Here is a 22,786-nt window from a genome sequence, read left to right on the forward strand (position 1 = left end):
TGGTCATCGTTATGTTGAACATCCACTGGTTATTTTTCCGTCACTAACAGCTGTCGATGGTAACTTGTCACCGTGGTTACCACGATTTACCGCGGTGGATGCGCGCGAGTTTTCAAAGGAGGCGAGCCGCTCTTTACTTCCTGAAGCAAGCTCTGTTGCTAGCTCTTAGCTCACACAGACGCACACCATGACCGATGTATTCATATTAACACGAATTAACCAGTGAAAAGACGACCATCGCTGATCCGCATACGTTTACGACTACATTTTAAGATCGTATAGCTCTTTGTTGCGGAATGATCACTTTATTCGTTCGTTCTGCTTGTTTATTTTCGCTACGGATGCACTAGCTCACAAACAACTCCTTCAGTATTGTGAGCTGCAAAGCAAATAGCAACAATTTAATTTTAATAATGACATTTTAACTTGCTAAGGTAAGCCCTGGGCTGTACAAAAACCCATTAACTTCACTGTTTTGATTTCGTCAATGATAAGAAATCCCTACGTTTCCACCTCAGGCAGGTAGATGTTTAAAGTGTGTAACAACGTTGTGCCGTCTGTCCCCACAGCCTCTCCTCGGACCTCTGTCCTTCAGTGTGTTCAGCACAGCCTCCCCTCGGACCTCTGTCCTTCTGTCACCACAGCCTCTCCTCTGACCTCTGTCCTACTGTCTCCACAGCCTCCCCTCGGACCACTGACCCTCTGTCATCATGTCCATCGACTTCGACAGTGCTGCCCTTCAGACACAACAAGATGAAGATGAATATGATCAGGAGGATTATGCGAGAGAACAAGAGGTACAGAAATGGGTTTTAAGTTTATTGGTTAACATTGAACCTGTGAGGTGGTTTGACAGTGTATTGAATGCCGTGCACTGGCAACATTGTCATGTTTCATAGGTCGGTGATTGATTTCTGCTTTGCACAGCTGTCTACCCATGTTGTCAAGTACTTAATGGGCTTTATTTTAGTAAGTAAACAGACAGTTTAAACACATGAGAGTGATACATTATTCATGCCTCAACCATCCACTGTACCCTGAACCGGGGATGTAATTGGCCCAGGGGAAAGGCCTCCTCCAAGGTGTGTCACACTGGAAACTGCACTTTCTCCTGTGTTCACGACACAAACATGATTAACCAGACTGGATTTTGTCTTCACGCAGTATGGCAGTGTAGCATAATGCTTCGGATAGCATCAATAGTCATGTGTTGTAGTTTTACTGGACAACACTTTAGTTTTGGATAAACTCTTGCAAATATATGACTTTGGGACATACAAATGAATAAATTCACCTGTATATTTTGATGGTGCGATGTTGAAATACTCAGTGAGGTGGAATGTCTTTCTCATAGAGGAATGTTTCTGCTCCAGTAAACCCATATGTTTGGTCTGAACAATGGAGGGGTTTTGGTAGGGAAATGCAACGGCCCCTCGTGGATCTGACAGCATGCCATACAGGCTGTGGATGATTTGCACAGAAGGTCTTCTCTGCTCAAGTCTAGACTAGAGAGGTGCGTTATCATAGGGCTTAGCAGTCACATCGAGGAACGCTCTGTGTTTACAGAGGCTGGATGTTGTGGACTATGGGTCTGCTGGTCATGGAAACAGTGAAGGAGGTCAAGTCCATTCAACAGACCTTGTGGGAAGTAAGTCCAGCTGGAGCTGCTGCAGCCTCCATCAGCCCTGCTGTGGTCATTTAGGAGACCCCGTTTACGGCGTTGGACAGTAGAGTTTAAATCGTGTTGGTTGTGTGAGTAGTTGCACTGTGATTTCAGTGGAACTACTGTGGGTGTTCTGTGTTTCTAACCAGTTTTGTAGGTTAGCAAGATCGGTTGGAAAAAGGCTGTGTGATCTTTCCTCTGATGGGGGACTGTCCTTATGCTGGCTCTGTTGAAACATGCTATAAACTAGAGCTTTGCTGTTTTGTTGCTGTGATTGGGCAGTGATGCAACTAATAACAAATACTAATGAAGATAAGGTGATTAATAGAAAGGAATGCTGCAGTAAAGTTGGAAGGTGATATATATTCAATTACTTGATAAGAATAATGTAAGTATAATCAAATTTAAGTATCCACTGGTATCAGGTTAAAAAGTGTTTTCTATATTGGAAATGTTGCCTGTTAAAATAAGTAGCTCATTATACACGAGGTGTGGGCATGCATGATTTTGTCCTCTGTCCTGTGTTGTGATTATGTTGCTAGGCAGCCACAGTGAGTCATATTCCCATGCTATGTTCCAGCTGCACAAGCTGCTCACCGACCTGCCTGATGACATGCTTGAAGACAGCCATGACTCGAGCCCTGAGCTGGAGTACTCTACTTGCAGTAACAACAACAACATCAACAACAGAAAGGGGTACCTAACCAGTCGCACTTCATATGCAGAAAATGGATTATTACACATTATTTCATTCTAATACGTTTCTTGATCTCTTGGGTTCTCAGCCAACCGCCTGAATGGACCCAACAAGCTGAACTCTCCCCTCATCCTAAATGCAACTCTTACGAGGTCGGTCAGATTTCCATTGTTAGATTGAACGGTTGTTGGGATGTGTTCACGCTCTATAACTGTACATCCGGTTGGTGTTTCTCAAGAACTACGATGAGGACTACAATGGAGGATCTCATCAGCATGAGGGATTCGAGGGCGAGGCTGTTCACATCAACGGCTACGACAGCCATGCCCAGAGACCGCCTCTGACCGCCGCCTGGAAGCAGCAGCCTCAAGGTGGGCCACTCCAGCCGTCCCAGGCATGTACCAATACAGCTTGAGATGCTGCTACAGAGACCAACAAGTTCTCCTCCACAGAAGGCTTTGGGCCTCAGCCGTTCCCCCATGGAGCCGGTGACCGTTCGGAATATGAACTGGAGGAGGGAGACGGGAACATGCGGTTCTTTGAGAACCAAAACAATGCAAAGAAGCATTTCCAAGTGAGTTGGTAAACTTTGTTCTTACTGCGGGATGTCCGAACAACTTCTGTCATTCATGTTGGGTGCTATAAAATGTTGTAAATGAGTACTTTTTCATATGCTATTCATCTATTGAGAGACCTTTACCATCTTGTAGCGCTTAGCTTGTCTGGTAAGCTTAAAACTGAGTCAGTGAAATGTTAGTTGTGGTTTTATTTAACTGAATGCGCTGAGAGTAGTTCTACCGGAAGGCCTACTACACTGTTGATCAATATTTTGTTTCTACTAAATTGTTCCATTGCTATTATGCCATAGGTGCATAAGTGCATATGTACTTGTTTTGTGTGAATAAAGTCAAGGGAATTTAAGACATCCTTCTGTGTGTGTGTGTGACCAAACACTTAAATCCTGTGTCTTAACACGGTCTGTGCTTTCAGAACATTGATGATCCAGGATCAGGAGAGAGAAGGGTGGCTCACTACAAGGCAAACTACAACCCCCATAAACCTGCTGGTCAACCGCAGAGCCACAGCGTTCAGGCCGCTCTTGAGCCCTTTGAGCACCTTCAGAGAGAATACCTCGACACCGCACAGAGTGAGTCCGCATTCTGAAACGGGACACAAGTGATGTTCTCACTACGAGTATGACCGTCCTTTTGTGAAGGTGACTGAAGAACTAAAAATACGACTAAGTATTAAAGTATGATAGAGTGTCCATGGTTAGACTGACTTCACTGGGCAATTTCAAGTGCGCAAATGAAGTTGGATCGTCTTGCTCCTTACTCCAATATTACCAACTTATAATATTGCCCCAAAAAAGGCTTTTGACCTATTTAAATATATAGGACGTCAATCAATGGTCAACTGGCCAATTCAGGCAGGCGCATAGACCACAAGAGGAGACGCGTTGAACAAAACCCATGGCCGATTGAGATCCTGACATCGATAATGTCAACCATCAACATGGGGTTGATGGTTTCTTTAACCCTCAGACATGGAAATCAAAATCAACCGCTGGCCAGAAGAGGCCCCACACATCCACATACAACGGGGCGAGGATGTTTATGTGGATTTATATATCAAATATCTAAGAGTCAGAGAAGCTTAACTTTCTCTCTGACTGGGATATTAAAATGAAGGGCCACGCATCCCCAAACCGTAGCGTTATACTTACTACAAGGGTCCTAGAAGCGCCAGCAACAGCTGGCAAGACACATCCACACATGGTGGCATTATATACACTAGACTATATATAGTGTTAGAGAAGCTTAGCCCTCTCTCGGACACTCCTACTACTGCCTAGTGAAGGGGATGATGCCCAGTCCTTTTGCCAAATATAAAATCTTTTTAGAGGGTTCAATGTGAAGGGATTTTCACACACTTTTTAATCCAAGTGTCAAATAGTGTAGTGGAGGGCAGTTCACGGATGTGGGGGATTATGTGGTGAATGTGCATTGTTTTAAACAGCCATTTTCTGGAGTGGTTATTTTTTAGGTTGTTTCCCTGTTGGATAACTTAAAGTAGGTATCACTCTTTTGGGGAAAATCTTTGTAACAATTCTCCCTGCCACACTGCACCATGTGGCTTCACTGCTCTCCTCCAGGACACAGAGGGGGGTTGAGTTAACCGGTTTACTGCAGAGTTGGTATAATTGTAAGTGTCAGAGCAGGTGTTCAGTGCTGGCATTCAGAGCTCTCCTGAATTTGTGGGGAGATGGCTGGTCAACCTGTGGTGCATTGATTGTTCGATGCACCACAGGTGTGAAGCCTCATTTAACCACAGTCTAATCAATCTGTTTTTTGGCCAAGTGGGGCCACACACACATACACATACACACACCTCTGTTGGTATCCAAAATGAATCTGTTGCAATACAACAGCACACCATTATGTGATCAAAAGCAGCTTTCATTCACGTCCCGCAGTGAAAGTAGCCATCGGTTTGTAGCATTGCCTGCAGTGGAGATTAATGATTTAAACAGATAGCAATAATTCTAGGTCTATGAACATAGTTTACAACTATGGATGCAATAAGAGTACTGTGTGTATACAAATGTAAATAGGCTGTTACATCTGCCATGTCCTACAACTTGTATTGACCATGGGGACTATGACGAAGATACCCGACTATGATTGGTTAAACTGATTTAATCACATGCTAAAGCCATCAATCGAAATTGAGTGGGATTAAAACTTCTTTAGCTTTTTATGACAAAGCTATGACCTATAGTTTTACATTGACAGACTTGATGACTATTTACAACCCGTACATCTGTCAAGGAACCTCCCTAGGCAACTCAACGCAATATTGTTTTTTCCCTACTGGCCCCTTACACAATACAGGCCGGTACAAGTCATCAAAGTCATTGGAGAGGGATTCATTTGGGGGACGGTGGTTCAGTTGGTTGCAATTTGAAACCTCTCCGCAAGTATAACACACTGGACCTTTTAACGCTTCTGTTGCAGACACCGCTGAGGGCCAGCAGCTGGCTCAGCTGCAGATTCTCCACAAGGCCCAGCAGAGACAGGTGGAAGACCTGGAGCGCAAGCTGGAGGACTCAAGGCGCAACATGCGCTACCTTGAGCATCAGTTTGCCATCGTTAAAGGTGATTTGTGCCACTTGGCGACATCATTAGTGTCATTTAGGATTTAGTAGTAATAGAGCAAACGATGCACCTTTGCCTTGATTTGAAAACTAAACGGTGATAACAAATTTTGTCTATAATAAAAACCAGATGAAAAAGATGGCCTGGCAGTGAGTCTGAAGGAGTCCAGCCATCTGGTGGAAGAGGGCAAGGAGAGGGAGGTTCAAATGCAGAACAGGGTCAAGTCCTTGGAACTGCAGATCCAGTCACTGACAGAGCGAGACCATGAGGTGAGTCTACATTGCAGCGCTGCTGTTGGCTGGATTTACTCTTCAATGGACTGAATTTGTAGTGCGCTTATTATACTCGTGGCCACTCAAAGCACTTTACACTCACATTTACCCATGGATACACACATTCATAAACTGATGGTCACTGAACACTCCACTAGGACAAGCCGGGGATAAACCAGCCACCTTCCAATTTGCAAGACAACCAGAAAACACTTTATCACCCATGATAATAAGCATAACACCTAACACAATATATCCATGAACTGGTTTCACTTTCAGAACCTTAAGAAGCAGCGGATAGCGGAGGCTGCGGTGGACAGTCTGAAACAGCAGATGGCAGAGCTGTGTCGCTCGGAGACGCTGTCCAGAGCGCGGCAGCAGCACGACCGGGACCTGACGGTCAGGAGGGAGCAGCACAACGCCGCGCTGCTGGGACTGCAGCAGCAGCTGGACGCCAGCGCCCAGGCCCTGAAGGAGCAGGTCAGCGCTCCGCTGGTTGCGGCGTCTTGGGACTTCTTGTCCCTTACACTCGCACAACGTCAGGGACGTTGGGACGCACAACGTCAGTGTTCACAGGGACGTTTGAAGGTCCCGGAGACGGTTTTACATAGGATGTACACCCGTAGCTTCACACTCTTTCCAGTAGCAATGGTGGCCCAGCAGTACAAGTGTGCAGTCCCACATCCGTTGTAATCCACACAAAACTGACATTAAAAGTAGATAGAGAAATACACATTTTAGTGGCTGTTTATTGATCCCTCTATGGAATCGATAAACAGCCGCAGAGATTAGCATAATGCAACATTAATAGGCCTTAGGAGCTGCGCGCTAGGGGGCCTTGTTTAATGGTGGGGGGGTGCGCTGCAGGCAGAGGTCGGCCAGAGGTTGCGGGAGCAGATGAGGCAGCTGGAGCACCAGAGGGAGGCAGAGCAGCTGGAGCGGGCCAGGGTGGTCAACGCCCTCTCCCAAAGTCTGGAGGAGACTCAGCAGCAGTGTGCCAAGCTGCTCCAAACAGGTGCCCTGCATGCCTCTGCCTACACGCTCAGCCACTCTGCAGCGTTTGGCAATGGTCCCAAATACTAAGTGTTTAACATTCTGCTGTGTTCTGAAGAATGTTTCCATCGTTCCCCAACATGAAGGGTCAGTGCAGGAGATGAGCCAAATGCAAATCAAGCTGCAGCAAGCTCAGGCGGCGAAGATTCTGAGTGAAAACATGAACCAAGGGTTGCAGGTTTGTTGTATTCATGTGAAATCTTCATATATGATCTGCTATTGAGTCATTTAGTCACACTGAACACATACAGGTCATTAAGGTGTCTGCAGGGGTTAGCTTTATCTCCAGGGAGAATGCAGCCCTTGGGAATCTAAACCAATGGGCTGGGTGGCAGACTGCTGTAACCACGATGAGACTAACACTAGTCCTGCATCCTTGCTATCGGCCAGTTCACAAACTCCCGGTACCATCCCTCCCTGTAATGTGTTCTGCAGGAGGACCTGACGGACCTGAAGGAGCAGATCACCTTGTACGAGTCTGCAGTGAAGCACGGCGTCATAGCTCTGGACCCCATACTGGACGACTGGGAGAACCCCCCCTCCGAGTCCTACGTCGAGCTGGGCATCAAGAGCGCCAACCGCAAGAAGGTCCGGCTGCACAGGTACTTAGCCAGGGAACCCAGAGCCCCTTGCCTCCTGACAGCTCACTGAGAACACACTGCACCAACTATCTCCCTCTGATGCATGGCAGGGTCACACCTCAGTGTTAAATATAAAAACAATGGCTTGGCCATTGTTTTTATATATTGTATATTCAAATATACAATATGTAAAAAATAAGTAGCAGACGTGTTTGTGGTACCAACCATGGTTGATTGTATCTCTGTTAGCTCAAATGTGTCTGGACGGTGTAAAACCTGGTGGTGTTAGACTGGTTGTAATTGTGATCGTGGGTCTCTGCAGCACGCTGTTGGGGGAGCTGGCCAAGCCCACACTGCCCCTGGAGGAGCAGGTGAAGCAGCTACGAGCCGAGCTGCAGCGCTGCCTGGGCAGCCTGAAGGCCAAGAGGCAGAGGATGGGCCAGCTGCAGCAGGAGCTGCAGGCCTCTCAGAGCAGCCTCAGCCTGATGAACACACAGCTGCACCCCGCTCAACCTCCGTCACTGGTGAGCTCAGGTCGATGGAGGACTGGAGCACATTGACCCCTGCTCGACACATGACGCATGTGCTCATATCATGACTGAAAATGACTCGTATTAATATTCATGCTCTTTGCTTTGAGATCATTTGCAGCTGCAATCGCTAATTACACATTTCTGCATGACATGCAACCTATTTTCTAATAAATATATATATATATATATATATATATATATATATATATATATATATATATATATATATATATATATATATATATATATATATATATATATATATATATATATTTATATATATATATATTTATATATATTTTATTTTATTTTTTTTACTGTATCACCAAACACCAGTTTGATCGGATAAATCATTCAGGGTTTACTCAAAGCTAAACTTATATGAGCGTCAACAAAGTAATCTATGCCATTTTATCACTGTTGCTAAAATATGACCTTTCATTTAGAGAAAACATGAATACAATATTTGTTTTTGCCAGTCTGCCCAGAACCCTTTCCGCTGTGCTCAGAGGTAGAAAAACAAAGGTGGTGTTGTGATTTTGACTTTGAAGGGCCGCTTCAGAGGCCCCTTGACGTGGTGTGTGACTTGTAGAGCTCTGCCTGGACAGTGGGGCACGGCAAGGTGCTAGTGTTGGGCTTAGGGGTGCTGCAGCTACCCCTAGGATAGCCAATAGACCTCATCTCCTATCCTGTAATAATTAAGCACAAGGAAAGGGCTAAATAAGCCATATCATAATGGCTCACTTTTGACTAAAAGGCTGGCCTGTCAATATGACCTCTGTATCCCATGAGCTGAGCGCCTTGTGTTTAACACAGAAGGGCAGTGTAGTCGTTGTGGAGCAGCCTGGGTGCTGCTGATGCCACCGCGCTAAAGGGTCAAGTAGCCCCATGGCAGCAGCTAAAGAAAAGCGATAGCACCGCCCTGGTGGAGGGTGGAGCTCCTTCTAAGCAGCGCTTTATTATGATGTCCGATTGATATTTTGACGTCAGGCTTCACGGACACGCCAAGGAGTTGTGTCGTTGCATACTATATTAACAAAATGTGGCTTGTTTAATTACATATACACGTTACGCCATATTTTCTCACCAGTGTCTTTCTTCCAATTTTGTGTTAATGTTTTTGTCCATTCTCAGATGTATTGTTTCCATTCTTTCCATGCTGCTGTGTACGGAATCAGTTTTATTTTAGTAAATTGTAATTAGTAATGCAGGATTTTCTGAACTTGTGTGTGTGTGTGTGTGTGTGTGTCACCAACAGGTGAGAGCCAGTCCTGTAGACGTGGTGGGTGCTCCTCAGGGTGACTGCGCCAGGCTACAGCAAGAAATCCACCAGCTGAAGGAGCAAGTGGAGGTTGGTCACAAAACAGATCGTCACTACAGGGACCTACATGGACCCTCCCTCAGAGCCAACCCACCCCCTTTATAACACGTTTACCACATTTGAATGTATGTACATGTGTGTGTGTGTGTATTTATGTTTGTTTGACTTGTAGAGCCTAGAGAGGAAGAACCAGCACCTGCGTCAGAGCGAGGAGAAGGTGAGGGCCGCCAACACAGAGCTGTGCTCCAAGATGAGGGAGATGATCCAAGAGCTGGACCAGGAGAAGCAGGAGGCTGCACAGAGGTAGCCATCAGAGGAGGAGGATAGAAAGATCAATATTTTAGAGCTGTTTACGAATTTTAGAGCTGCGGTACGTGAATGAAAGTTGCGACAGATTCATTTTGGAACACACACACCAACAGAGGTGTGTGTGTGGTCTCACTTGGCCCGAAATCAGCTGTAACACAATGAACTGAAAAAATGAAAAAAATGAAAAAATCTAAATTGAGCGTGCTGGCGTTTGTGTCAGTGTCTCAAGCTAGCAGTGAGTAAACAGCCCTTGGACGTTTCTCCAGGTACGAGCGGGTCCAGCAGCAGTACAGGGACGACGTGGTCCAGCGGGTCCACTCAGACCTCTCTGAGGAGCACCACGCCCACATGGATCAGCTGATCTCTGAGCACCAGCAGCAGGTCCATCAGCTCAAGTAGGTCCCCCACCGTCCCCGTCTCTGTCCTCCTAGAACACCTCATCATCCTTTTCTTGACTCTTATGACATGACATGATAAGGTAGGGTTTCCCAACCTTTTTTGATCCAAGAACCATCATATTCATGAAAACATTTGGAGGACCGGTAGTCAATTTGAATGCATTATTTTAAGATGTATAATTTTTGATGTATAATACATTTTAAGATGTATAAAAACAAAGGATGTTGCTGTTTTTCAAGATGGTTTGTTTGTTATATTCACAACAATTAAAGCAACAGAAATTAAATGCTTAAGTCTCGGGCCCCCTTCAACAATGGAATAATACAATACAATTTATAAAGAAGAGAAAAGTCACATCACTGGTGGAGATATGAAGGTTATATGAAGTAAATAAGTCAATGTATTATAAATGTGCAAAAAAAAAATGAAATTGGTTCATCCTAGCCAACTACCAAAGTGCATTGCGCTCGCTGCACCGCCCGCCTGTTTCCGTTTGGAGGGGGAAGGACCCATGGTCCTAGCGCGAGTGGTTGCGCGAGCAAACTTTGTTTAAATATATCCCCGTGATACGTTGACTAGTTTAGACTTCTGCCCTCGTTTTTTCAAACGCATCATTTGTATATTACTGTACAGCATAAAAAAAAATGCTAATTACAGTAGCTCAGCATATCAAGTATTTGTACTCAACCTTTTCTCCCTCGTTGAAATAAGTGTTTATCTTATACAGTAAGCCTACTTTAGTATAACAGCACTTGGGTTAGTAAACAAATCACAACAACCAACATGAATTTGAAATTTTATTCATGAAAAGATATGAACTATTTACAAAAATAAAACGTGTAGGGTGCGTTTGCTAGAGTCAAAATAGTCACAGCTCATCTTGAGCATCTACTGTCTCCTGGTAGCCACGGTACTGCCCATCTTGTGCTGGGTAATTTGCTCTGATGGTCTGGACAACACAGGAAGCCGATACTGGCTAAGAAAGAAAGAGAACAACATTAGCAAAGCAAGATAAATGATGCCTTGCGTAGCCAATACAGCATTATACGGACTTCAAGCTAACGTAACGTAGCCTATGCTCTGCCAATAAGATCGGCTAATTTCCGATAACTACATTGTCACGTTCCTCGGGACTCAAAACTATTGTAGCCAATGTGTTAGTAAAACAACAAACACTTACTCTATGCTCAGACGTCTGTTTCTCCCGGCGGGCTTTGGCTGGCGTTTCCAGTTTACTTTCTGGGTCCGGAAATACGTATCCAATACCCAACTGTCCAGATGAGGGGTAAAGCCTGGGTGAGCCCAGGTTACCCACATGGCCCCGCCCTCACCAACAGGGACGTCCCTAGAATTCTGAGGCCCCTGACATAATTCAGTTATGGAGCCCCCCCCCCCCCCCCCTCCCAACATATATACATTTTAAATGTTATATATTCATTCACATTTTATAATCATTAAATATTGGGTAATACTGGGTCAAAATTGGGTAGTCATTATCATCATCAAGGATGCAGGGAATGCAGAAAAGTGCATTGAAACTCTTGCTATGGACTAACCAGTCCCTCTTTACCTTTACCCTGCCATTTGGTGTCTTGGAATATTTAGGGTAATCAGGGAAAGGGTTTCCCTCTCCATCGTTGGGCATCTCCTCATCTTCCCTAACAGCAATCTTTCTGAAAATACTTGCCCTGTCATTGTCAGTCAATCTTGCTGGCCACAAACCTAGGTCAACAGAAAGCAGCTGATCTGGCTCTGAGACCAGTACATGGGGCTCATCTGCCTTTGGCTCACATCTGCCTGACATGTCCCTCATTTCAGCCTCACTTGGTTCCTCCACTTCCTCATCAGTGCTGCTTCTACTTAGACTGTCCTCCTTCTCCCCTTCTTCTATTTCAACCTCACTGGTTTCTTCTGTGGGTTCATCATGGCTTGAAGAGGGCCCTGACTCTAAGATACATCATATAATTCAGAATGTGTCTCATAATTATCTGAACATATTAAACAATGTTGTCAACAGTCTATTTGATTGGATTGAGCTGGGCATGACTAAATATGTATTTGTTTGTTTTGATTTGCTGCATTAGCCTACAATACATAGCAGCTATTAATCTAAGGGTAGACTACTTGTAATTTTAGCTGACTTAAAACTTAAAAGTCAGCTAAAATGTAAAATTATCCTTAGTTTAATGTCTGCTAATATTTTAATGCAGCCAATCAAAATATTCAAAACCAGCTTACATAAATGTTAACCCCAATGACTTTTGTTCATGGACTGCACATAGGCTCACCTTCTTGCCTTTCACCTGGGGGGGATAATCCTGGGGCTGCATCTGTGCATGAGGGCAGTTTTCATTAGCTAATGTCAACAGCTATCATGCTATGGCTGGCAAGCAGTATGGAATGTTAATCATTGCATTATCTCCATTTGTACCATGGTCTGGGTGAATACTCGATTCTGATTGGCTGAAGGGTGTAGGTTAGACACCTAGGAAAGACGTTGACACTATGAAGACGCTATGGCCACGTTGCTTGGCAACGCCTGCATAGGGAGATATTAAATAGTCCGCCCGACTTGTAAAAAAAAAAAAACCTCACGATTTAAACTCTAAAACACATTAAAGTATTATTAATTGATTAAATATTTCTTTCTTTCTTAAGTGACCATGGTATAAAGCGGGATAGTGCGAGGTGTCCATTAACAGAAATGAATGGACTTCGCGGAAGCAACCGCGGAGGACGGTTCACGCCTCCACGTCGTCCATTCATTTCTGTCAATGGACACCTCGTCGGGCATTATCCCTTACATATGTCAACATTACACATTACACCTGACATTTCCTTTTCAGTAGCAATGTAGGCTATTTGTAGATAGGTAGGCTATTGGATATCATGTGAATGGTAATGCAAACGATCTTTTCAGTTTTATCATCCAGTGCAGGCTGTAATTATTTTAGCTACAGTAGTGCTAGCTGCTAGGCCAGGCTTGTTATCCGGTTGTTGGGAAAGTGTAGAGGGAGGGAATATACCTTTCTTGGTAAAAAAAAAAACTGGGTGACCAACTATCGACCCCTTTGAGCTCTTTCCCCTCTTTCTTTCCTCTCTTTCCTGCCCTGACAACCTGACTTCTTCATTTCACCAACCGGCATACACACAAACTGACTGACTGACTGACTTTAGGCAGTCTGCACTTGCTTCACCACGATCTGCCTGGCTACTTTGCTCTGCAGTAGCGTAAGACTTGGGCTTTACCAAATAATGACAAATGAAAGGGGTGATAATAGGGTGAAGACTTTCTAATGATTTTGTAAAAATGGAGAAACAAACCACATGTTCATTTAATTTGATGATTTAATCCGAAAAATAAAATTAAAAGAAATATGAATCGATATTTTGCCAAAATTTACTTGCATATAGTTGTAATAATACCAGTGTCCTCTGAGGCGCCCCCGTCAGTGCTGCGCCCCTGGAATCATCCTAACTTACCCCCCCCTAAGGACGTCCCATCATTTGACTTCATCTCGGGAGAAAATTAGATCAGGAAAGCTGGGCCAAGGGAAGACTGGGTTAGACTGAGGGAAAAAAAACTTTTTTTTAATATTACAATAGCGATTTTATAATGATAGAACGCCGGTTCTGAATGGGTGAAGTATACATTTAAATAAACACAAAAGTAGTGCAAAGACCCAGTGCATTTACAATGCTTAATTTACAGTGGTTTAGCTACATATTGATCGATTTTCTATTGGAGGAAATAGCATGACTCGTATAACCTAAATTATAAAATGAGATTATTTTATTGAAATGTTTCAAGGCCCGGTTGTAAAGGGTCCCCGGACCGGGGGTTGGGAAATACTGGTTTAAGGGATTCACTGTTTGTTTTCCACAGAGCGCTCCTGGCTGAGACCAGTGATAAGCTGTTCGGGGTGCAGGAGTGCTACATCTTGGTCTGTAAGGAGAAGGACTCGCTGGAGGAGAGGCTTGGCAGCAGCACAGAGGAGGCTCTCACAAGGGAGCAGGAGGTAAGGCTGCATGCACCTTTACTGAGAGGTGGGGAGTAGAGTAACATTAAAAGCCCTGCTCAGCCAAGGCAATGGCCTAAAAGGTTAATGAAGGGTCATTTCTCATGCAGCCAAATGGCAGTTGCGTTGTTAAAGATGACTAAACTCGTCTGAGGTCAGTTGAAAAATTACGCAAGGGTTCTGTGCTATTTGTTATAATAAATGTGTGACATTGAGATGAATCAATGTATTCACGACTAGTGATTCAACTACAAATGTGTATGGTTGTATTTACCTTAGTTTGTCTTTGGGCTGTACCCAAAAAGTAGACCGCTCGATTCGTTGTATGAGAGCCAAGTCGACGAATGATTTATATGAAAGGAGTAGAACACGATGTAGAGGCTTAAGATACAATTTTACCATTACACGTGAATCTCGAAAAGAGAGAAGAATGATTACAGGAGAACTACTGATTCTGTGTAGACGTGAGCTTATTGCATGTTGGATCTAATCAGAGACCAACATATTAACGAACGAAACAACTTGACTGGCAAGTGCTGCAACGGCGAAAGCAACCTCTTGACTATTGTTTTGAGAAGATCCGGTTGATCTGGTCCTATCAACTTAACTCGGTCTTGTTTTGTTAGCAATGCATTGCCTTGATTGCATGAAACTAAGGGACATCCAATAACAATCGTTGAAGAGCTGTTGATTGGTCCATCACGTATTGATCTTGTCAAGTTAAAGTTGTAAAGATATTAGATATCGTGTCCCAGCCCTTAGACTTCTGGGCCCGGGTCCCAGCCCCTAGACCTCTGGGCCCGGGTCCCAGCCAGTAGTCCACTGGGCCCGGGTCCCAACCAGTAGTCCACTGGGCCCGGGTCCCAGCCAGTAGTCCACTGGGCCCGGGTCCCAGCCCCTAGACCTCTGGGCCCGGGTCCCAGCCTCTAGACCTCTGGGCCCGGGTCCCAGCCCGTAGACCTCTGGGCCCGGGTCCCAGCCCGTAGACCTCTGGGCCCGGGTCCCAAAAAGGGAGACCGCTCCATTCATTGTATGAGAGCCAAGTCAACGAATGATTTATATGAAAGGAGTAGAACACGATGTAGAGGCTTAAGATACAATTTTACCATTACACGTGAATCTCGAAAAGAGAGAAGAATGATTACAGGAGAACTACTGATTCTGTGTAGACGTGAGCTTATTGCATGTTGGATCTAATCAGAGACCAACATATTAACGAACGAAACAATTTGACTGGCAAGTGCTGCAACGGCGAAAACAACCACTTGACTATTGTTGCGAGAATATCCGGTCGATCTGGTCCTATCAACTTAACTCGGTCTTGTTTTGTTAGCAATGCATTGCCTTGATTGCATGAAACTAAGAGACATCCAATAACAATCGTTGAAGAGCTGTTGATTGGTCCATCACGTATTGATCTTGTCAAGTTAAAGTTGTAAAGATATTAGATATCGTGTCCCAGCCCTTAGACTTCTGGGCCCGGGTCCCAGCCCCTAGACCTCTGGACCCGGGTCCCAGCCAGTAGTCACTGGGCCCGGGTCCCAGCCAGTAGTCCACTGGGCCCGGGTCCCAGCCAGTAGTCCACTGGGCCCGGGTCCCAGCCAGTAGTCCACTGGGCCCGGGTCCCACCCCATAAACCTCTGGGCCCGGGTCCCAGCCCATAGACCTCTGGGCCCGGGTCCCAGCCCATAGACCTCTGGGCCCGGGTCCCAGCCCCTAGACCTTTGGACCCGGCTCCCAGCCAGTAGACCTCTGGACCCGGGTCCCAGCCAGTAGTCCACTGGGCCCGGGTCCCAGCCCATAGACCTCTGGGCCCGGGTCCCAGCCAGTAGTCCACTGGGCCCGGGTCCCAGCCAGTAATCTACTGGACCCGGGTTGGACTGCTGAGAGGTCCTCGCTTCATCGTGGAGCTAACTATTCCTTTAATATCTGCCATCATTTACCATCGTTGCTTGTGTAACGTTATGATTAAGCCTGTGGATCAATGGCATCAGTCAATTCAACCTGCATCCGTTATCTGCTTTCCGTAATTGCATTTAAATCTGGAAGAAAGATAATAATCAATAATTAAAATGACAAATCTGCAAATAATCAATAGAAGAGTCCGGTCCAGGCCTTCATGTTTAAGGACTGGGTTACTTTGTGTACTTTTAAAGATGAAAGAGCAGAGCAGCGCCGCCCTGGACGCCCTGAGGAGACAACTGGAGGACCAGCACCAGGCCTCCGTCGACCAGCTCAAAGCTCACTGGCTGTCGGAGCAGGAGACGGAGCTCCAGCAGCAGGTTACCTCCCGGCTGGCCTCGGCCAAGGCCGCCTGGGAGGAGGAGCAGCAGCAGGTAACGTTCCCACCACACAAACCCGCTCTGCCGACGCCGCCCCCCGTGTGGACGTTTAGGTCCTAAAGACGTTGTGTGACTGCTGCCTGTGCAGAGGGAGGAGCCCCGGGCCGTGAGCCATGAGGTGGCGGAGACGGTGGAGGGGTGGTCCCAGACGGAGGACGCTCCGGCCGGCCCACCTGGCGCTACATTCACCGCCGAGGAGCTGGAGTCCAGGCTCAGCGCCCAGAGGCAGGCGCTGCAGGCGGAGGCGGGCCGGGAGCGGGAGCGGGCCGTGAAGGAGGTCCGGAGGAAGCTCCAGACGGAGCTCCAGAAAAGGCACCTGGAGGACCTGGCCACACAGGTAACGGGAGACGCCGCCAGTCTTACACATGGGCCTTCACACGCTGTGAGGGCAACCCGCGCTGAGACATACACTCTGTTGTCCCGGTGATGCAGGTGGAAGGAGCGGTGAGCCGGGCGTACGGACGCTGGCTGGAGGACCTGACCTTGCTGCCCGAGTACAAAGCCAACCTCCAGGGGGAGAAGGACCAGTGGGAGGAGATCCTCAAGCAGAAGGCATGAAGCGCTCCGTCATTCACAAGGAGGTACACCGGATGTGTTGCATGTGTGTTGACCACTGTTCACCTCGGCAGGCGGCCCAGACGGAGCTGCTCCAGGGACAGCTGGAGCACCTGAAGGGGGAGCAGGCCACCCTGCTGAGGGCGGAGCTGGCCGCGGCGCGGGCCGCCTGGACCAGGGACAAGGAGCAGGAGATCGCCTCCCTGCTGGCCCCCTGGAGAGAGCAGGAGCAGCGCCGGCTGGCCCAGGCCCTGCAGCGGGCCGCCGAGGAGTGGCAGCTCCAGAAGAAGGAGCTACTGGAGCGCTGCGAGGCCGGGCTGCAGCAGGCGCTGGGGGAGAGGGAGGAGCACTGGAGGGGCCAGCTGGCAGAGGGGCAGCAAGCACAGAGGAGGCAGGCCAGGGAGGGGTTCCTGGCGGAGCTGGACGCCAGCCTGGAGGAGCTCCGGAAACAGCCCCAAGGGGGCACGGTGAAGCACGGTGAAGCAGCGGAAGAGACCGGGGGCGCAGAGAGCGACGCTGCACAGGACGCCGTTGCTCAGATCATCGCGTCGTCCTACAGAGATCTCATGGCTAAAGAGTTGGGCCAGGCCAAGAAGGAGTGGAACAAGGTGAGCCTTTTGGTTCAGTGACAGGAGTGGTGACCGAGCTTGACCTCTGCTAATAATTATACCAGGAGGGTGTCTGTCGCATTCCGAAGGTCAGGGTGTTGCAACACCAGGACAGCCCTTGAGTAAAGGTTCACGGGTGAAATATGATGGATAAGGTTGCCTGTACTGGGTGTCAATGTCTATGTTTGTGTTTGAACAGATAAGTGAGGAGAAGCTGAGCTGCGCTCTGAGAGATGCACAGGAGCAGCACCAGAGAGAAATCAGTCAAATCCAGAGTATGCACTGCATTATCCCTTTGTACCGCTGTTCCACTGCACAATACATTTGTGGTTTTATTAAACATTTCTATTTGAAAACATGATGTATGTAAGGCAGCATTTACTACAAAGCAAAGCGCTTTTGATCCACGAGCAAACGTCCCGGTCGTCCCTGACCTTGCGGTTCGTGCCCCACCCATGCAGGCTCTGCGTCGCTGCTGCCCCAGGAGGCCCGCTGTGGGGGGCGGTGTGCGGAGGCGGTGCGCAGGCTGCAGACCAAGAACCAGGAGCTGCAGAGGCACCTGGAGAAGGCCTGCAGGCAGCTGCAGCACACGGTGCGCGACAACAAGGCCACCGTGCAGCGCCTCAAAGGTGAGACGCCTCCAGCGACGCTCTGGGGACACGGAGGTCTGGTGAAGGGCAGCGTGGGGTCTAACAGGGGAACGCTGTGGTTGTGTTGCAGAGGAGCAGGAGAGCAGCCTGCGGCGCGCCCAGGAAGACCACCGACAGCAGCTGGAGGACGTGACCCGCACGCTGAAGGATGCTTCAGGGTGCGTTACGGTCCCTCCGCATTAAAGCTCTTTCTCTCGGATCCTCTTCCAGATTGTCGTTGGCTCCCAGTCCAAAAGGTTGTGGGGTTTGAGCCCCAAACATAGCTCACCTACACTCGCTGAGCAGTGACCTGCTAAAGGATGACATGGTGGTGGTAGTGTTAAAGACTTGCCCTACGAGGCCACCTGACTCCCTGTGTAGCTCCTTGAAGAGGGTGAATGTGTGCATGCTTGTTACTGTGTGTCGTGCATTTGTCTGTGTCTTATGCATGTATGTATCGTGGAGGTGTCTGTGTGTTGTGGATGTGTCTGTGTGCGTGGATGTGTGTGTCGTGGATGTGTCTGTATGTCGTGGATGTGCCCTCATCGCATCCATGTTCCCTTGCAGGGCCTGTGGCCGCCAGGCTGACCTCCAGCCGGGCCTGGACGAGATGAAGCAGCAGTACTTGTCGGCCGTGGACAAGATTCGAGGTGGGTGACCCTGCTACCCCCCACACATGTAGCTTCATAGAGAGCGTCCTGAAGCGTCCTGACCCCAGCGCTGTGGCTCTGCAGGGGACATGCTGCGCTACCTGCAGGAGAGCAAGGAGCGCGCCGCCGAGCTGATCCGGGCCGAGGTGCGGCGGGAGCGGCAGGACACGGCCCGCAGGATGCGGCGCTACTACATGAGCTGTCTGCAGGAGCTGCTGCAGCACGGGGAGCAGACCTCAGGGTAGGCCCGCTGTGTGTGGGGGTGGGGGTGTGTGTTGCGAAGTGTTCCTTTTAAGGCCACCGTGTTCAGGCTTCCTCTGATTTGAGGCACTGTGAACACATGGCAACATTTCTACTCCTCAACTGATGTTTCCTAACCGACTCAGTGTGTATATATTATACAGTTTGCATGTATTGCTAAATGTGTGGCCTGGAAGACCATTGCACTATACGCGTCCTTTATGTCTTTCATATTTGTTTATGATGTTGGCATATTTCTCCCTCAACCCCAGGACAATATGTAAATAAAATGTTAACATGTAAGTTCAGGGGTTTGTAATGTAGATGCTGATAATATTAATATTAGAAAGATGGCGAAACATGAGGCGAGCCATCACTGAAGCAATTCTGACTCCCTTCCCCTCTTGAGCTCTGATTACTCCTCTGATTCCTCATGGATCCTGAGGGACACCTGGTCCAGAGCAGTGCGCTGACCTCCAGGTGTGTGGTGATGTTTTCTCCCCAAGGGCTGAGCAGAAGATCATGAGTGCTGCAGGGAAGCTGCTGGCGATGGCCAAGGTGCTGGAGACCCCCGTGAAGAAGAAAGCTCCCCTCAAGGACCACGCCTTACCCAGTGAGTGCCGAACCCAACCACCCTGCTCTTAACGACTGAGACGTACAGCTAGACTAACTGATCTGGAGTCAGCACAGTCAGGACCTGAGTCAATCCACTGGTCTCCATCCAAGGATGATGCAGTCTCTGCATTATTGGTGGATGTACACCTGTGGACTGACTCAGCTGAGTGAAATCGATTGATGTGGTTTAATGAGGTTGGTGTGTTTCTTCCATGACAGCCGGTGGCTCCAGTGGACCGCCTCCCTCCAGCAGAGCAGGAAGTTTCCCCTGGAGCTCCTCCCCAGGGTTACCGCTCCCTGGGCTGGGTCTAGAGGAGGGGGCCAATGAGGGAGACCCTCCCCCCCGTGCCGACCCCCAAGGCCGCATCCCGGCCAGGAACAAGAAGCCCGGGAAGGCCCCGGCGCCGGGGAGGGGGAGGGATGCAGGACCCTACGCCTCGCGGCCCCACACCGCCACGGGGGCACACCCAGGCTCCGCCTCCCTGCCGGGATTCCTCCCACCGTCGCTGAGCAACGGTCTCCGGGACCTGTACCTCCAGGGAGCCGGCTCCCCGGGGGGGACCCGCGGGCCCGCCGGCCCGGAGCTCCGAGGCCAGCGCTCAGTCCTCAGGGAGACCCCCGTCCGAGATGAGGGGGAGAGCGACTGGAGCGCGGCTGGCAGCTCGGAGGGGGGCCGCGTGGAGGCGTGGGGGGTGCTAGCCCGGGACGGACAGCAGGGGGAGGAGTCTGGACGGCAGGGGGAGGAGTTCGGACGGCTGACCCCGGACGCGTCGGACCTCACTGTGTACAACGAGCTCGCCAAGAGGCCCCTGAGCGTGCCGTCGGCCAAGAGGACGTGCAGAGAGCCCACGCCCGGCTCGGAGGTGCCCGGGCGGGGGCAGCCCGGCAAGGCGGTGTTCTCGGCGCTGAGGCAGTGCCAGCAGGACAGTGGCTTCCACAGCCCCTTCTCACAGCACCAGTGATGGCACGCTGGTCCTCCAGACGCCTTCATCGTACGGTGCCTTATGCAGTGACACAGTTTACAGACCCAGAAGGATGGCTCTCTGGGGGTGGTAGAGCTAGAGCTGTAGTGCTTGACTGTGAGTAACAGAGTTAGAGAATGAAAACTGATTTGGATATACAGTCGAAAACCTCCGTTGACAACCACTACATGGCAGGCAAATTAAATTCATAAAGCAGCTACTCAACTTTACATGACTTTCAAAAATATTGATCTAAATCCTGGACCTCATGGTTTAATGTTTTAAAGCTGAATTTTTTTTGCATAAAGAGTATTCCTTTAGTGATAAAGACATGCAGTGTTGGTTCTCTTGGCTGCCTTTCTGACCGAACCTGAACATCAGGCTCTACTTGAATGTTGCTGAAGCTTCTTGGTGAATCATGCAGGAGTACATCTGGACAGTTCTTGGTTAAAGCCTCACCACTCAGTGAGTGTTCCCCGGCCTCTGTGGAGTCCACTTCACCAGTTTACCAAGATAAACTGCTGGTTAGACTGGTGGTGCTGCTGTCATGGTCCAGTCCCAGCCTGTACACCAGGCTCATGTGTCTCCTGATCTGTACTGGCAGGCGTATGACTTTGAGCTGATAGTGGCGTGCGTAGCTGGAGTATTCAAATACTCCTTCCTTGTTGCTTTATGTAAGTCCCTTTGTGCTCATGTGCCTCAGTTGTTCATTAATGTTGTTTTTTTAAAGTCGTTTTGTGAATGTTTTTTTGAATGTTTTAATTTAAACTTTATATTTTATATTAAGTTAAGAAGATATGCTGTGCATATATTAAATAAATATTTTTTTAACGAATCAATGGCTCTCGAAAGTTCCTTGAATTTTGCTTGCTCAGTTGCTCAGATCCAGTAAGAAAATGTAAACACAACTATTATAATTGTCTGAGTCCGATAACATAAGATTCAACTTTATTGTCATTGTGCAGAGGACAAGAATAGAGACCGCAAAATGCAGTTGGCGTCTCAACATTGCAAACAAGCAGTATGGTGCAGAGTATGTAATGGATAATATAGCTGTTGCAGGGTATGTAATGGACAATATAGGAGGTGCAGACTATGTAATGGATAATTAGATGGTGCAGACTATGTAATGGATATTATAGAAGGTGCAGACTGTAATGGATAATATAGAAGGTGCAGACTATGTAATGGATATTATAGAAGGTGCTGACTGTAATAAATAATATAAAGTGCAGTATAGTATGTAAAGGCTAATATATAGGTGGTGCAGTATAGTATGTACATGTAATAATATAGATAGTATAGTTTGTACATAATAGTGCAGTGGGAACAGTTTAGACAGCCTATAAAGTACCCTATAAAGTATTGAGTAAAGTGTACAGTAAGGATATTTATGGTACATTATAAGAGCGATATGTGGTGTGTATATATACAGTATATAAGTAGAACTATAGGTGTATATACAGTATGTAGGCAGTAATATAGGTGTAAATACAGTAAATAAGTAGTAATACGAGGGGGTCAGTCACAGGGGGGAGTGTGGCTCAAACTGACAGTACAGAGTTCAGAGTGACGCCCGGTGTGAGAGGAGCATTTAAGGTCCTCACCATAAAGTGAGTTGTTCCTTTGTGAAGCTTTCCTCAAAAGCAGTGTTACGAAGCTTCTCAAGCCCAGGTGAGACTGGAAGGCCCAGGAGGACACTCCAACATACTTGAGAGTATCAGCTCCTTTCATCAAGGAAGCAAGAAACACAGATGAGATTATAAACTATACAAATCGATTCACTGTGTTGTCCCATGTCTTCTGATGACCCTTGCTTAGCCTCTCCTGAGACAAGGTGAAGACTAATGCTCTGTTCTGCCCGGAGATAGTCCATACCATGACTTATGTTGCAGCCTATGAGTAAGTCAAGCAAGTCCTGACTAGCAACCCTGTACTGAGGGGGGGAATCTTAGCAATTCCTTTACAGTTTGGAACACAAAGAGTGTGAAGCCCACCCTGATGAGAGGGGGACTGGTCGCAGAAGAGGTCCTAGAGCCCGGGCCATCAGTGGAGGGATGCAGATCACTAAAGACCACTGCACATGATGTTTGTGTTGATCTTTTCCCCAGACCTTCATGAAGCATGCAGTGTTACTGGAAATGAATCAAATGGGTCACAGACACAGAGTCTGGGCAGCA

The 22,786-nt window shown here is 47.8% G+C and overlaps 1 protein-coding gene across 1 annotated transcript; it reads left to right on the plus strand.

Annotated features, from left to right (window-relative positions):
* The first annotated feature begins 235 nt into the window (after positions 1–235).
* Positions 236–21,403, plus strand: cep152 (centrosomal protein 152). Its single transcript, XM_079743854.1, has 29 exons — positions 236–434; positions 680–797; positions 2,244–2,359; positions 2,449–2,512; positions 2,599–2,731; positions 2,813–2,934; positions 3,351–3,507; positions 5,378–5,518; positions 5,648–5,787; positions 6,070–6,270; positions 6,658–6,805; positions 6,930–7,021; positions 7,279–7,445; positions 7,747–7,948; positions 9,216–9,308; positions 9,451–9,581; positions 9,854–9,982; positions 13,873–14,005; positions 16,162–16,341; positions 16,436–16,684; positions 16,780–16,899; positions 16,977–17,510; positions 17,710–17,785; positions 17,972–18,139; positions 18,231–18,318; positions 18,707–18,789; positions 18,874–19,030; positions 19,536–19,642; positions 19,864–21,403. Exons 2-29 carry the CDS (start codon positions 711–713, stop codon positions 20,604–20,606), a joined length of 4,761 nt encoding a protein of 1,586 aa, XP_079599980.1. The 5' UTR covers positions 236–434; positions 680–710; the 3' UTR covers positions 20,607–21,403.
* The last annotated feature ends 1,383 nt before the right edge of the window (positions 21,404–22,786 follow it).

Source organism: Pollachius pollachius (genome assembly GCF_949987615.1).
Source record: "Pollachius pollachius genome assembly, chromosome: 9".
Lineage (NCBI taxonomy): Eukaryota > Metazoa > Chordata > Actinopteri > Gadiformes > Gadidae > Pollachius > Pollachius pollachius.

Bases quoted from the DNA above. Each gene is read 5' to 3' on its own strand.
- cep152 (XM_079743854.1), top strand. From the start codon at position 711: ATGTCCATCGACTTCGACAGTGCTGCCCTTCAGACACAACAAGATGAA. The intron at 798-2,243 runs GTACAGAAATGG...GCTATGTTCCAG, and splicing joins ATTATGCGAGAGAACAAGAG to CTGCACAAGCTGCTCACCGA. The intron at 16,900-16,976 runs GCATGAAGCGCT...TCACCTCGGCAG, and splicing joins AGGAGATCCTCAAGCAGAAG to GCGGCCCAGACGGAGCTGCT.